Source organism: Anguilla rostrata, chromosome 19 (assembly GCF_018555375.3).
Source record: "Anguilla rostrata isolate EN2019 chromosome 19, ASM1855537v3, whole genome shotgun sequence".
NCBI classification, from domain to species: Eukaryota; Metazoa; Chordata; class Actinopteri; order Anguilliformes; family Anguillidae; genus Anguilla; species Anguilla rostrata.
The window spans coordinates 9082759-9098881 of NC_057951.1; the positions used below are offsets into that span (position 1 = coordinate 9082759).

At 44.7% G+C, this 16123-nt stretch overlaps 1 protein-coding gene across 2 annotated transcripts; it reads left to right on the plus strand.

Moving 5' to 3' along the window:
- Positions 1–11415: 11415 nt before the first annotated feature.
- Positions 11416–16014, plus strand: tmem243a (transmembrane protein 243, mitochondrial a). 2 transcript variants are annotated; one of them, XM_064319648.1, is made up of 6 exons: positions 11416–11597; positions 12630–12724; positions 13872–14290; positions 14555–14605; positions 14802–14906; positions 15031–16014. In XM_064319648.1, the coding sequence occupies exons 3-6, from the start codon at positions 14213–14215 to the stop codon at positions 15151–15153; spliced, it is 357 nt and encodes a 118-aa protein (XP_064175718.1). In that variant the 5' UTR covers positions 11416–11597; positions 12630–12724; positions 13872–14212; the 3' UTR covers positions 15154–16014. The 2 variants fall into 2 exon arrangements, with proteins under 2 accessions (XP_064175718.1, XP_064175717.1); XM_064319647.1 differs by having other exon boundaries at positions 14000–14290.
- The last annotated feature ends 109 nt before the right edge of the window (positions 16015–16123 follow it).

The window sequence follows — 16123 nt, forward strand, 5'->3', positions numbered from 1 at the left end:
GTTACTGGACGGCTGCCTCCAATCCTTTGAGGTCGGGCCCTGCAGTTCCTGTCATTCAAACGGTCTTTATTTTATTAGCACTCAGAGGCAGTGTAAACTTCCCCAAACGTATAAACGTCACAGCGCTAAAGGCTATGTTTTCACAATTAGCGCCACCGCGGCGCCTATGTGAGATTTGCATAGATTTGCATAGCCCTGTCCAGGTGGAGCCATTCATCACGGCTGTCTGCTGCCAGGGGGGACAGGCCTCAGCTGAGCTCCGCCCCCACCAGGGGTCAATAAATCAATCTTTCGATCAACATTAAACCGTGACCAAGATTATGTCCATTATTTCCTTATAACACAAGCCAAATGTGAAATTTGATTTAGGACATACAAAAAATGAGGGGGGGGGGGGGGGAGGGGGAAGCAATCTCTCTAAGCAGTTCAGATTTAAAAGAAAAAAAAATTTCCAGCAGCTGACCATTCAAGTGTCCCTTCAGGCCACATGGCCAATCCCCAAACAGTGACCGTTACCTTATAAGGACTTTTAATCCTATGGTCCACAACCTCGGTTTAGTTCTGCGGTGCTCCATTCCCTGTCCCGACTTGGCAGTAAATGCACCCTGTTAAAGCACATGGGAGCAGCCTGCCCCATCCAATCCCGCGCTAGAGCACTGCTCAAACCCTCCCCAGCGATCGCCTCATGAATTCTAATGCTCTTCCCTCGCTGTGGAAGGGCACACATGCAAACAAGGCATTTGTTCAGAATGTTCGTTTAGAACATTAGTTCAGAATGTTCATTTAGAACATCTGTTCAGAATGTTTGTTCAGAATGTTCATTTAGAATGTTTGTTCAGAATGTTCATTTAGAACGTTCGTTCAGGATGTTCATTTAGAATGTTTGTTCAGACTTTGTAAGCCTGGTTAAAATGTGTGTTCACCATCATAGGAAGTCATTGGGTTCTAATTGGTGTCATATTAGGCATCCTTTGCTTGGTGCACGTGAGTGTATTTCAGGAGTGGGGGGGGGCACAGCGCTGACTCATACCCTCATGCCGAGGGGAAATGACTGTTCTGTGATCCAGAGGGAGTGGCAGTTAACCTCAGTTTCGCTACAGACACGGAAGCCTGCTCCTGTTGGGAGACTCAAATGAGTCAGCTTGTCTCCCACACCCCTTATTGTCCTCCCCCTCCCCCCCCATGCTGCGGAGGAAACAGGTGCGGGGGCGCAGGGTCACCCCGCTCCAGAGTCAGAGCCGGAGTGGGGACCCCATCCCGTAACAGACATGGAAAAAACCTCCAACCGCCATTTCATCACCCGCAAATCAATCAATGCGAGCCAATCGGCAGGAATAGAGAGACAGCAGGGGGGAGACCGCTTTGGAAAACTCTCATCTGCCATCCAGTGTGCTGGACTCCAACATTCTGACTGTCGTGTCCCAGAACAGCAGACATTCATTTCCTATTCATTGCCAGTCCCTATGCCACAGAGCATATTATGCCTTAATGCAATGGTGGTCAAAAATATGGAAGGTGATTTTCTGTATTCTGAAGATCTCACGTTAGGACATTTAGGCATTTTAACTGCAGGGGGCATACACATAAACAGGGCCCCGGCCCTGAAGGAATGGAATCGACCATGTTTTCTTTTTTTAGGGAAGGAACACCGCCAAGTGGGACGTGGGAAGACCAGTCAGCTGACTCGTTCCCTTTGTTTTACTGTCAGCGCAATAAACGGCAGAAAACACTCGTGCGCAACGAGGGCATTGTTCTCACCTTGGCACTCGTTCCCGGTGGACACTGAAACTCTTCTGCGCTGGCCTTGAACTGACTTTGGGTCGGCCATTTTATGCTTCCCCCTACATGAACCCGCATGCAAGAAACGTCAACAACCGGTTACAAAGTTGAGTTGGGGGGGGAAGTAAAAAAAAAAAAGATCAGTTTAGTGAGCACGTACTTCACTGTGGTTTCGTCGCACTAAACAGACACGCGCATTGTCCGTTAGTGGTTGTCATGGCAACGGCTGTTGTGCATCGCGAGTACAGTAAACACTGCAGACCTTATCGAACTCGGGTGCTTTCCGTTCCAGCGAAGAGCCCCCGGCTTCCAGGAAAACTTGCGCTTTTATCATCACACGGACGGCGCGAAAACAAAATGTGCTGACAGGTTCGACACATCGCTATCATTGAAGAACATAAGATGTCTCTGTGAGCAACCGAAGGAAACGCAATACATCTTTACATTTGGTTACATTTTTCTTTATTTATTGTGCCATTTAACTGGTGCTTTTACCTTAAAAGTGAAAATCAGAATTGAAGGCAATTCATAATTCATGCACTGTAATTCACGCAGCCTCCCGGCTGTTACAAATTCAACTAATCACAAAGTCACAGCAAAGTAAATCTCTGAAAACTGAACCTAAAGAAACAGTGTCAACTTGGCACGCCTGAGTTGTTACACAAAAACACATTCCCTGGTCTTACTCCAGGATTTAAGATAAAGGTGGCACATGCGGAAAGATAATTCCAAGGTCTGACGGCCGATACATTTGAGCACGACCCCGAGCGATGTCTCGCACCCGGGTCAGCGCGGCCCTGCGGCGCCTGCTCGTCCCTCATCAAAAGCATAGCCTGCCAGTAAGCACCGTTTCCAGACCGGAACGAATGGCACCCTTAAACAGGTGACACAATCTGCCTTTAAAACGGGACACGTGCAAGACATGCGGCTTCATAAGAGGGGAAGGAAATACGAAAACGGAGGATTCCGGAATCCCTTCAGCCTCTGTACCGACGCTAACCTCATTGTCTCCTCACGGGGGCGCCACCTTTGGCCGCCCCCTCCTTCCCACCCCCCTTATACTATTGCTTTCTATCCATTCATTAAATCGTGACTTCAAATTGGTGGAGTGGGGCATTGTGGGGAAAGGTAGGGAAAGCATGGCTGGTGGTGTTGGTGTTGGTGGTGGTGGCGGTGGGGGGTGGGGTTTGAAGTCACATCATTTCTCTCAGGCTGCAGCGGCTGGTAACTGCCAACTCGGAAAAAGCAGGTAATTTACAGCCACGGCTCTGAGCGGGTCATCTGGGAGAGTGTGGCTTAAGAGCCGCTTCTTCAGTCCTGACGGACACGCGCACATTGACCGACCACTCCGTCCACTCTCTCACCAGCCCACTCGCATAAAGCATGTCCCGTTTGCTCAGGGTCTGACTGTCCAGGGTGCTCGCGCAACGTGGCGTATAGGGGAGCACAGATTGATGGCCCTAAGAGCAACTGACCTCCTCTATCTGTATAATTAAGGAAGAAGTGCACATTGAAATTAACGTGAAGCCCGCCGGTTAGGCCGAGCTCTTAGTCCGGCAGTGCCGGGCTGATGTAATGGCAGCAAGATCGATTTAAAACGAACGGAAATTAATTCTGAAAACTGCAGTTTTTTTTACCGTATAAAAAGCAGGAGGTCACCGCCCTGAATATACGATTTAACCACGTTAGCGGAAAAGAAAAATGCACCACGCACTTCTTTTCCCTCTCTCGACTAATTCCATTATTCTGCGCATAAACGTGAAAACCCCAAATCTTATCTGTTCTTCAGAGGACCAGTCTATAATAACGCCATTATCTCCTATGTCTTCGCCACCCCAGGTACCCACACGCTGTCCAACGGCTTCAGCAGGACGGCGATGCATACTCGTTGACGTGAGAGCCGCGGTCTGTACGATTCGACGCGTTTCCTGCGCAGGCTGACGGACCGGGCTCAGCGGAGACAGGACGGACAATAGGGAAAAAAGACAGGGTTCGCAGAAAAGTGCTGAGCGTGCAGAAATTCCACCGCGGGACAGGAAAGGGAGCGCGGAGCGTCCCCCCCCTCCGAAAAACACGGGGCACATTGAGAGGAAGCAAAACACGCAAAACGAAGGTCTCCTCGGCCCGCTGTATTTTCAGGGGTCCTCTAAAACAATATACAGTCGACTTATTCACAGGAAGCCCGGGGACAATAGGCGGCCAGCGTTCACCGTGCGCTTTGGCTGTGGAGACACACTACACTGGAGTAACCGTGCTCATTTCGAACCCTGGACTCAAAACCTTTAAAGGGACGTCGCCCTTTCGTATAGAGGGGGATGTATTCAGTTTCATACACTAATCCGTGCTCATTCAGAAATTTTACTATTCAATGATAAACGCCTCCCCTGCCAATAGAGGCCTCTTGTGGGCAAGCAATCCATATTAAAGTTGGAAACTGTTATTAAAAATGCAGTAGGGTATAACTTAAGGGGGGAAATACATATATAGTCAGTGTGCACCCCCGGCATTGGGGATCGACAGCTCCACAAGTTGTCCTCACTGACTGATGTCAGGAACAATGGACGATTAAGTATCCAATCACATGAAGCCATTAGAAGGCACCAGTGGAGAGAGGCATGTGATTGGGAGTCTGAGACAAGTGGATGATCTCCATTTCAAACAGTTCTTTTAAAAAGATAAATAAATTTAAAAATTCAAAATAAATACCCACCTCAAGCAGAGTGTTTGAGTGGAAGCACTCATTTTCAAACGAGTACCGTCTTTCCAGGAAACTTGAAACCCGCCTGATGACCCGATTTGACAGTAACCGCGAGATAAACTGTGGATCATTTTTCACAGAACGGCCCGCGCTGCCTTTAAAAGCCCGATCCGTCAGCGGGCATCCTCGGCTGACTCGCTCCCCCCCTCCAGAGGCCGCCCTCGCCCGTAATGAATAGAACGGGGCCCCCAGGGTCACCGCGGGGCCGCCCGTCTCTGATTGGCCGGATCCCCGCGACCCCAGGTGCGGCACACAGGAAGTTATGAAAGTTTCATTTGACCCGCAGCACTGTGTCAGCACGGGGGTAATGTTGCGCCGCCATTATTCCCCCACAGAGATGCAGCACCCACAGACCCACGTTGCGCAACATCTGCATGCACCAAAAGCTCCTCCCATCTGAACCAAATGAATGCTATCTAAAGGGGAAAGAGATAAGGGAACAGGAGGGTAGGGGAGGGAAGGGAAGGGGGGAGGGGTGTATTCTGTACCTGATAACATTCTGTCTTCCGTCCCCTCACAGCCGGTCCCTCCGGACAGCCTTTCCTGGAGCAGGGGTTCCTTACCCAAAAAACAGGAAGGGAGAGGACCCAAGCGCCAAGCCCATCACTCGGAATTACATCCATGGAGCGAAACATACTCGCGCTCCAATCGGCGCTGAGAACCAGGAGTTTCCCAAAAACAAAATGGCCGGCCCTTTCAGAACAGGCCGGCTCCTGGCTCTCAGTTAACTGAATGACAGCGGTCATTCCACGATGAAGTCACGAGCTGCACACGACTGACCGAGCGAATATCGGTGCGGTCGTATTAAAATATTCCCGTAAATCATTCCCGACAGTGCGCAACAGCGTGCGTCAATTCAAAACGGTGATATCTGGAGAGAGAGGGAGAGAGAGAGAGAGAGGGCCACAAACGCAGGACAACCCGGAACCGCGTTCAGTCATAAATCGTTCATTCTAGCCAGAGGTGGAAAGTCCAGAGGTCAGGAAGTCAAAGTCGGCACCCCGGCGCCTCAGCCAGCTGATTTCACTAAACGGTGCTCGCTCCTGACCGAAATGCGCAAATCCAAGAGAGCAAAAACCCGGGGAGGACTCTCTGGACCTGGATTTTCCTCAGTCCTCACAAAAATAAATAAATAAATAAATAAAAGAACATCGCATTAGAAATAATGCCTTCCAATGAATTGCCAAAAGGGAAACATTTACTATGCCAACATCTGGAGTAGTACAAATCCACCTCGGTGTTGCGCCAAGCGACGAGATTTTATTTGCATCTCATTTACATTTGCACCTCATGGACTTCCTCCCGCTCAGCATACAGCACCAAAGTGAAAGTTGTCAAATGTCCCAAATCATAAATCGATTTGAAAATAAAATTTGGTCATGTGGTCTGTCACTATCACTGGCTATTTACCATAGCAGTAAATGGCACCCTTCAATCCATCCAGAGGGATTCATCCAAATGGATACGCATTTCAGCGGGAAAGAAAAATTGGAAAGTTTACATAATGAAAGCTGCATTATGTGCTACGTATATGTTTATATGTTTTACCTGTTTTTATAGCTATTCTCCAAAGGAGTTTGTTTTCAAAATATGGACTTCACCGGATGTTATTTAAGATCGCATGAAGATACGTGTTTTAACAACCTTGACAAACCACACCCATGACTCTAACACATCAAACTGCTTCTCTGAATATTGTGGTTTTCCTGTTGCATTCTGAAGCAGGGCTACAGCACGTTTCCGGACTCCTCCGAATGCGAATGAAAGTATAACACATTTTTACGCATGAATATGCGTATACATTTTTAGACTTTCAGTGCAATGCAAAGGTGTCTTAACGCCATTAAAAATACTCAAGGCACAACCCCACCCTTCTAATGCAACTGAGGTCAGGCCTCTGGTCTGATGACAGCTATAGTTTGTTAGATGGGGGGGGGGGGGGGTTTGGGTGGAAATAAAAAGCCTGAAGCTGTTCTCATGTTAATCATATTACAACCTAACAACTGGTGGAACATAAAGACCCAAGTAAATGCTCTCAAACCTCTTTAGGCAAGAGGCAACAGGGTTAGTCCACTTGTCACCATGTAAGAAACCAACTGAAGAAATAACACACCAACTTAAACACGAATGAGGTAAAACCACATGGAATGCTGCTTGTATCAAAATATCACAGAGCGGACCTCATAGTGTTTCAATGATTTACACCCACAAACCCATTTCGCATCGCACGCCGCAGAGGAAACACACCCAGGCCCTGTGGGACACTACAGGTGCTGGTGCATGCAGTGTGCGCCAACAGAATGAGCACATACAGTATGTACAGTGCAGTGCACTCAGGCTGCAGCCCCAGAGCTGTCAGTGCAGTGTTTATGAGGAAGCCCATGAACACCCAGGACTGAAATCACACACTCCTGCTCAGCACTGGTCTCCCTCCCCCTCCCCCTCCCACCCCATATTGCTAATAAAGATAATTAACTCTCCCCCACCCCCCACCCCCCACCCACCCCACCTCCCACCACAGCCACTCCCCCACTCTCTATATCCTCCTTACCGTGCAGTGTTGGGCAGCTGCTTCCAGGCCTGACCCGGAGCAGCATTAATATACTGATGGAACGGCAACATTCATCTCCCTCTTCAGAGAGCCCCCGCACACTCAGAACATCCCTTCAGCCCAGAGCCCACATACAGCCCTAACTGCCCCACAGTGTCATCTCAGACCAATTTCTGAAATGCTGTTATGACTAATGGGTTACTAGGAAACAAGTGCATCTCTACCTATACTCATTTGCGTAGGATTTAACACGATGGCATACCCATTCAGAATCTGAAACCCTTCCAGGTAAATGACACTGGGGAATCCCTGGTTAGTTCTGTGCCCAGTGTGTGGTCATAGAAATCAAAGCAGCAAAGCACAAGGGTGAAAACTTACAGTAAACCCTCTACCCACGCATGATTACACCATACAGACACTGTCAGTTCTCCTAGCCAGTCCAATGTCAGTTGTGCCATCGGGCACAGAATTACAAAAGATCCGCCTAACAAGGCATTACTGTGGCACACAGTGCCATTAATAGACCTAAATACAGACTCCAGATACAGATGCCATAGCCCGAGGAGAAAATACAGTGTGCAATTTACAGGCCTGTTTTACAAGGACATACAGCCCAATAAAGGCTGGCACAGACACTCACAAACACGCTTACACACACACACACAGACACGCGCGCAGGCATACATACACACACACACACACACACACACACACACACATACACGCGCGCGCGCGCACACACACACACTCGGTCCGGGGCGGCACTTCAAGGCTTCAGTGTGCCAGCAGGACCTCGTTAGCTCGCGCTGGGGAGTCTGGGCTGTGGCTTAATTAGTGTGATGCTCCTGACAGAGATGGTTAGGGGCGCACTGTAAAACCCAGCACCTAAAACTCTGCACGGGACAGACTGCTGCCCTTACCCATGCACAACATTCTAGCACTCTAGAGCAGGGGTGCTCAAACTTACCTGAAAAAAAGACCAATAAAAACCAGTGGGTGTAGGTTTCTGTTTTAGCCCAGCGCTACCAACACCTGATTCTACTAAGGTCCTACCAAGGTCTGCACTGAAGAACATCATTAGTTAATTACTTGAATAAATTTAAGAGGGAGGGGGGATGTCCCACCTACATGGTGACAGATGCCATGCCAGGTTTGAGTATGTTATTCACAAACCAAGTCAGAAAAACACCTGGCAACCACCCTCATTTCACAACCTTAACTGCGCCGCTGTCTACATCAGTGGCAACCAACCCTCCTCCTGGGGACCTACCTGCCTGTAGGTTTTCATTTCAACCCTAATTTGGCATGCCTGACTCTACTAATAAGCAGCTCAATGAGATCTCTAGCTGTTGATTGAGGTGGGGCTTTGTTATGGGTGGAGTGAAAAGGACGGAAGATCTCCAGGAACAAGGTTGTTTACCACATCTTGGCCTGTTCCAGCTAGTCAGACAGATCTGCGTATACGATACTGGTGTACATCTACAGGAATGGGTGTTAGTTTTGCAGCTGCTCAGTTCTCCTAGCTGGCTAGATAACAGTATTCATTAGAGCAGTTGCAGTGGATAAAGGTGACAAAATTCGCCTTCAAACACATTGTGGGTAAACATGCAGAAATCTGCCTGCTGCCTCCCCCTGGTGGTGAGCACATGGAACTTGCCCCTGACCTCCACATGAATAGAACATTTGGTGGAGAGAATAGGAAAACTTGCCTCTTGTCTCCCCCTGGTGGTGATAGTGGGGAATGACACCAGATGAATTCGCCTCAGGATGATGCTCTCCAGTCACTCGTGGATGTTGGAGGGGGAGCACAGCTTCCCAGGGAGGGCTCCTGATCCTGCCAATACCCACCCACCATGTTCTTCAGATATACGACGGCTAGGCAGAGGCAGAAGAGACATTAGCTTAGACTCCAGAGATGGGTTTAGGCTGCATTCACACCAAATTTTTTCCTACCTTGTCACCTCCTGTACTGGCCATCTGGGGCTGCTGTTGCAGGGAATGCTGAAATTTTTTCAATAAACGCAAAGAAACAATCTTCCCTCACTTACCACAACTCAGAGCAGGTGGAATGAACCTACGCAAGCGCCCTTGGGTCAGAAAGCAGGTGTATAAACGCTAGGCTGCATTTTGCATGAAACAATACAGATTTCAATTATTCAAAACAAAATTTACAACAAAAACAAGTCCGGTAGAAACAAATACATTAAAAATAAGGAAACATGCTATTAATTCAATGCAGTGCCTTTAGGTATTGTAATTGTTTCAGTGCTCCGATAATTAAACTACATTTTTAAGTTTAAAACAATGAACGTAGAGCATGTGGCTACAGGTTTCAACCAGACCTGGGTCAAATTAGGCAAGTGCGAGTACTAGGGACAATGTACAATAATCATATCTGCAGATACATTATGTAAAGGTGCCAGTTCAGTCATTGAGCAGTAAGGAAACCTTAAAATAAAAGGACAAATCCATGTCACCCCTTGCTGTAGCACATCAGTGCAACAGACAACCACACAGGAGATTTAGAAAACAGTAGAACTTAAAAGGTAGCAATAACATTAGCAAGCAGTCAAGACAAGTCTTTATGCATCACCCTTGCCAAATATTGGAAATGCATCAATCAATCAATCAAAATAAAGGGAGTCCGGGGTAAACTTCCCCATGGGGAAGAAAGTTTGAATTTCAACAAGTAAACACATCAATCTGGCACACTTCCACATGAACAATGAAAGCTTATGCCAAATAAGATGTTTGTACAGAAAATGAACAAAATATAAATCTGTGACTAATCCAGACAATAGCTGAAAAGGGTCCCTTAAAAGGCGGTACAGTATGACTATCTGCCACACAAGATATCAGCAAGAGATTCCTACTATGGGACACGCAAGCCACATCTGCAGTGTATTACCAAGCGGTCTACAGGACACCAACCAACATTAGAAAAAATTGATTCAAAGCTGTTTAATGAGCCTCACTGTATAACAACAAACCCTCAAGTGTCTTACTCTCAATCACATACAATTCCTATACAGAAAAATTCCACCTTGGTGCCTTACAGCCTGATATCAAGACAAATTCAATCACAATGTTCAAATTCAATCACAATGTTTATCACTCATCTGCACAACCTACTCCACACTTTAAAAGTGAAAGAAAACTTAGCCTAAATTTAAATTCATGAAAAATATATTTTTTAAAACTGACAAGTCTTGATTGTACAACTATACACACCTTTCGCTAACAGCTATTAAATTTCACTGGTGCAGCAAAGTCTTAAACGTATCCAACGGCTGGCTAGCGTCAACTAAGTCAGTTAATTTACCAGTATCAACGTTAAACATTATTCGATAAATTAAGAATATAGGCTGTCCATACATCCGTCTCTCCATCAAAATGTCTTATTTCGGTAACGTGAAAAACCGAAGATGATGTTTATAACCTTTAATGTTTCATCAATTATAGCTTAAAAAACTAATCTTTAAACAAACTAACGTTAGATTATATGGACACTGTATGGACTACAGGTAGCTTACTAGCTCACTTTGGCTAGCTTATTTGAAACATTCTATCCGAAACAACTGATATTTAACGTAGGAGTAATAAAACAAACAACATTTCTATAAAACACCAACCTGACACGGCCTGCACAGCGTTCTAATTTAACTTCAGGTGACACTGCGCGTGCGTAATGTTCATGACGCCATCCCAGAAAGAGAGACGCCCCTTCTCCATGAAACTGGTAGACATTTACATTTATTTATTTAGCAGACACTTTTATCCAAAGCGACGTATAAAACTACAAATGGGGAGAGTTTAAGTGAAATGATTCACAGAGTGGTGGCAGTTAGTCCAGGTATAGTCTGAAGAGATGAAGATTGGTAGTCAGGGAGATAAAGATAAAGTCCCGTTATCGATAAAGTCCCGTTTGTGGTGACCAATCAGCACCTTGGAAAGCGCCCTTCACTCGACGCAGGTGAAGCCCCTTCAGTGAAGAGCGCTTTCCAAGGTGCTGATTAGTCACCACAAACGGAACCTTATCGATCGATCCATCGTCTCTTTGGTGGCTATTAACAGCGTTGATTAGGCTACAATTGTTATGAATATTGATTGTGTGGTATCGTGAGTTACCTGAAACAATAACTTAACACTGATTGAAACAAGTAGTTCAAAGTTCAAATTCAGTTCGAGATAGCATTCAAACATTTAGGCCTTCGAGAAAAATGTCAGACAAGTCAGTTTCATTCTGGTTTCCTTCGCTTATTTTTTGTCACCATGAACTAAATCACGTGAAGGTTGGACGTGCCCTTTAAACGCCGCACTTGCCTTTAATACTTGGATGACCTGAATCAGAGCCTGATCAGAGCATAGACTGTATAAAGAATCGGAGCTGTGTAGATGGACAAGCTTTGAATTAGTTTAAAAAATAACTTGCTAGGTGGCTAGCTCTGTTTTTAAATAAAGGCACATAGAATAGCCAGTTAAGTAAATTACGATATTTTACTCAGCCAGGTAAGTTGTTTAAAATGGGTGGTTATAGGTAGGTTTTGCATTTAGGTAACCTATCGACTATGTCAACGTATGATTTTCTTATATCCTGATCAATGTGAACTAATTTCAGTTTTTTAAAAATATTCTCTTTGAGGTTAGCTTTAGCTAGACAGCTAGGTTAGTTTACTAGAAAACACAACAGTGATCGGGCTCGTTATTTTGCTAACATGCTAAAAATAATAGCCAGCAAGCTAGCGTTACAACAAAATATAGCAATTGAGGTCACAGTTAGACTAACGTTAGAACGACACTAGACCAGCTAGTGCTTGTAAACACTATTAGCCAGCTAACGATAACAGGTAATCTAAATTAGCTTTCAGTTAGCAAGTCTGTGGCTTTATGAACATGTTTCTGTACAGTCATGATCATACGGAGTGGGTCAGATTACGTGAAATAAGATTTAGCTGGACTAACGTTACATGCAAACATTTTACACGAGGCTATAGCAGTAAACACACTGTTATATTAACGCACACTAAGTTATAATATAAGTTATATATTCACTGACTAACGTTAACTTTGGGTTTTGTGGCTAGGTGGACATCTGTGTATTCATTAAAACATCCTTGCTTGTTGTCAACAGGTTGAGTTAATCTAAGTTATTTCACCTGTTTGTTTACCTGCTGGCAAATGTTAGCCTATTTTTAGAATACCCAGTTTTTGTTTTGAAAGTAATCTAAACTTGTTTTTTCACGCTTTAGTCAAGCTATGTTTTTAACTTTAACGTAGTCGAGCAAGCTTTGCTCGTAAGGTAGTAAAAGTGCAAGTTAAAGTTAAGTGAATTGCAAATTTCATGCTTTTTTGCTCTCTGAAAATTCATGCAAGATAAACTGATAAACTGGCAAGCTAACACTCGTTGTAAGTGGGAATTGTTGCCCTTATCTGTAGCTAGCTCGCTCTCGTCAACAAATGTAGCCTTGCAAGCTAGCTAGATTCTTATCATTAGATGCTGCTGGTCATGTTCACATGTTCATTCCGGTAATCTTTCTGTAGGAGTTGCAAAATAAGCAATTAATAGGAGTCATGAATGGTAGTTCAAGATTGAAAGCAAGCCTTGGACAATAGACATTTCTCCATGGAGCATAAAGGTGAGTTTTTTATGGGAATGGGTGTACGACATTTATTTAGTAAATTTGTGCATTTATACCACCTATGACAGTACTTCCGTCTGTCAAGTGAATTGAGTGGCTTGCTAAGTAGCCTGATTAGTATTATAAATATCTCCCCGGGACCGTATACAGTTTCTGTGGTGTTAGTAAGCTAACCACTTATCCCGTTGTTGTCATGGCAACATAGTAATACTGTTTGGAGTGGCAAATATTCACCATGAGATTTGCTCATGAATGAGTATAACACTCAGTTGTACAGGAGTATATTGATGCTTGTCTGCAGGCGGTTGAGTTCAGATTTCACATGTCCTAAGGACTCAAGTTCAGTTTAGGAATTTTGGAGTGAGCTGTCCTCCATGTTGCCTGATTGAAAGTAAACATATGCCTGTTGTTGAAATATTTTTGCTATCATTATCTCCTCTGTAGAGTACTGTTTCCAAAGCTGATGAAGAAGATGGCTTGGTGTAGATGTTGTGGTACCACATCATCTGACCAGTCACACTCCTAGTATTTTGTGTTGTTATCACAAGGCCATGTTGTAATTAAGCCTTTGGCTAAATGCATTAAATGTAGTCTTTGTTCGGTGGTGCATGGTCAGCTGCTGTTATGATGAAACATTGCTGTGAAAAGTAGTTTAAAAGTAGTTTACAGCCTTCGTGGCAGGAAGCACAATGCAAATCATATGCCCCAGAGTGCAGGTGTTTTCTCGTTTCTTTGCAGGATGTGGTACGTTCCTTGCCCAGACCACAGAAATGTAGCCTAACGTGTTACATAATGGTGTTAAAGTAATTCTTCATGAGCACTTACAGTACATTGTGAATTGTTTGCGCTGAAATATTAGCATGCCTTTTCACGGTTTTGTAAAGAAAAAAGAACCTTCAGTCCTCAATTACTGTTTGCGTGTTCTCAGTGAAAACAGTTACAAAAAACTGTGAAAACTACAGTTACAAGCAGATTTCAATAAGCTCAGGGGCACCACGGGTGAATGTAGGAATGCAGTTCCTGTGTAGGTGGATTGGTTTGGAATTTATTTGAATTGATTGTGTCTGCATTATATCAACGTACTGTATATAAAGGTGATTGTGTTGATAAGTTGCCATGCTTCCGGTTTCACTTTGCATTACAGAAGGAGCCTTATGTTTGCCCTGATCTGACTGCCTGTTATCGCCTTCAGACGTGTCTGTGGAGAGTGTCAGGAGTTCTAGTCGCGGTACTTTGATGCAACAACATTGACCGCTTCCTTGATCCTCTTAGAGAGTCTGCCTCTGAGCTTGGTCCACTGCGGTTAAAGCCCCCCCCCACACCCCCCCCGCCATCCCTGCTCGGCGGGCACCAGCTCCCGGAGGAATGCTGTTCTCCCACCGGACCAGCCGCGCGCTACGAGGGCTCCACAGGGGGCGCTGTGCCTGCTGAGAGACTTGGCGGTCGCGGTCGCTAGCACGGGACTCGTTCGGCTAGCAGCCCACGATGGACGACTTCGCGACCCGGACGTACGGGACCAGCGGCCTGGATAACAGGCCGCTGTTCGGAGAGACGTCCGCCAGGGTACGAGCGGCCTCTGCTCTGGCCTTTATCGGCCTGCGGGTTGAACACTTGTGGTCTGGGGGGGAATGGGGGGTTTCTTGTGCCTTTGGGAACAATCCAGCAGTCAGTTCTTTTCCTCCACATATTTGTTTTGACCTGGATGTTAGGAATAAGACAGAAATGCTGGTGAATTACTTGTATGGATCCGGTTGAATGAATTGTTAAAGCATTTTCCAGAGTTGGGATTCTTTTCGATTTGGCTAATTTTCTTTTATTTCCTTTCAGGATCGAATCATCAACCTTGTAGTTGGTGGGCTAACAGCTTTACTAGTTGTAGTAAGTATTCAGGATTCACAGCATTGCCGTAGGCTTGTTTCAGGAGCTTGTGTGCATTATGTTTTTTGGGTGAGAATGCCGAATGCTGTTCTTCTCGGTATGTAGAAGCATCTAAATCGTGTTTTCTGTGCTGTGGAACATTCTGGCACGATGTAAAGTTATGATACATTTAATTTTCTATTCTCTCCTTTTACAGGTAACGGTTATTTGTTCATTTGTCTTTCCTACGTTACCTCCGAAACCTTTAAATATCTTCTTCGCCATCTGTATCGTCTTGATTTGTGCCGCAGTTATGGTACTAGTAAGTATTATAAAGGGAACGGAATTTCAAACATTTATGTGTTTTACATTTTTTTTAAATCACCGACTGTACTTGTGATGGACAGTTGAGAAACGTTCCTTAAATACTCTGATCTCTCCCGCAGATATTCTGGTATCGTCAAGGAGATTTGGAGCCAAAATTCCGTAACCTGATATACTACATCCTGTTTTCAATTGCCATGCTGTGTATATGTGCCAACCTGTATTTCCATGATGTGGGTAGATAAATTAGCTTGCACGTATGCCTTATGAAACATTTAATAAACACAAGCTGTTCTTCATGAATCTATTGTACCTTAAGCACAAAGAATGTTGTTGTCATTGTATTTAAATGATATGTATTAACCATTCAATCATATGGAGATCATTAGCCAACATTATTTTAGCATGCCATTGAGCACAGATTTCTGCGTACAATTCAGGGACTTAAAGAAGTTGTTTCTCATCTTCTCATGGAAAGGTTAGTCTGTGTTTACTTTGAGCAGTGAAGCATGATCTTTTTTGTCAGGGTATGCCAAATTATCTTTTCCCAACTGTTGCATTTAGGGCTGTAATGTGCCAGTCTGAAAGTCAGTGTTGACAACTAAACCAAGGAATGTCATTATTTTTCATACCTATGCCAATATAACCTATCCTGCTATATATGCAAAATAAGGATGGATCTGCTCAAGTAATCAGCTGTTGGTGGCACTGCTTTTTTGGTTACAATATGCAAAACAAATGTAATCAAGACCCTAGGAAAGGTGGGCCGACAAAACTTCAGCTTTTTATGTTATTTATGTATACAAAATGTGTATAAAAGCACAAAGTGTATATTCCAAACTTGCATATAGTTTTTTTTTTTTCCAGTGGCATCTTTTTATTTTTTATTTGTTTACATTCCTTTTATTAAAGCACTTGATTGAAGATGTGATGGTGAAGGAAATCATCTGTACATGTCGACTGCATGTGTCCTCCTGTCCTGTTTATTGTTTTTTTAAATGGTGTCACACACGTTGTCATTTGTGATATTGGGTCTGTTAGCGAAACTCACAAGATCCACCATCGTTGTGTCCCAACTTCTTGTAATAAACTGAATCAGTGTGTAACTCTTGTGTATTTTACACGCATCTCAAACATATGCTTGCGAAGTTGAGAAACCCCTGCGTTTGGAGGCTTTGAGGGCAATTTGTGATTTTTGGTGAAACCGCACTCCCC

Excerpts from the sequence above, each read along its gene's own strand:
- tmem243a (XM_064319648.1), top strand. The coding sequence starts at position 14,213 with ATGGACGACTTCGCGACCCGGACGTACGGGACCAGCGGCCTGGATAAC. Across the intron at positions 14,606-14,801 it reads TAACAGCTTTACTAGTTGTA|GTAACGGTTATTTGTTCATT; the intron begins GTAAGTATTCAG and ends CTCCTTTTACAG. Across the intron at positions 14,907-15,030 it reads GTGCCGCAGTTATGGTACTA|ATATTCTGGTATCGTCAAGG; the intron begins GTAAGTATTATA and ends TCTCTCCCGCAG.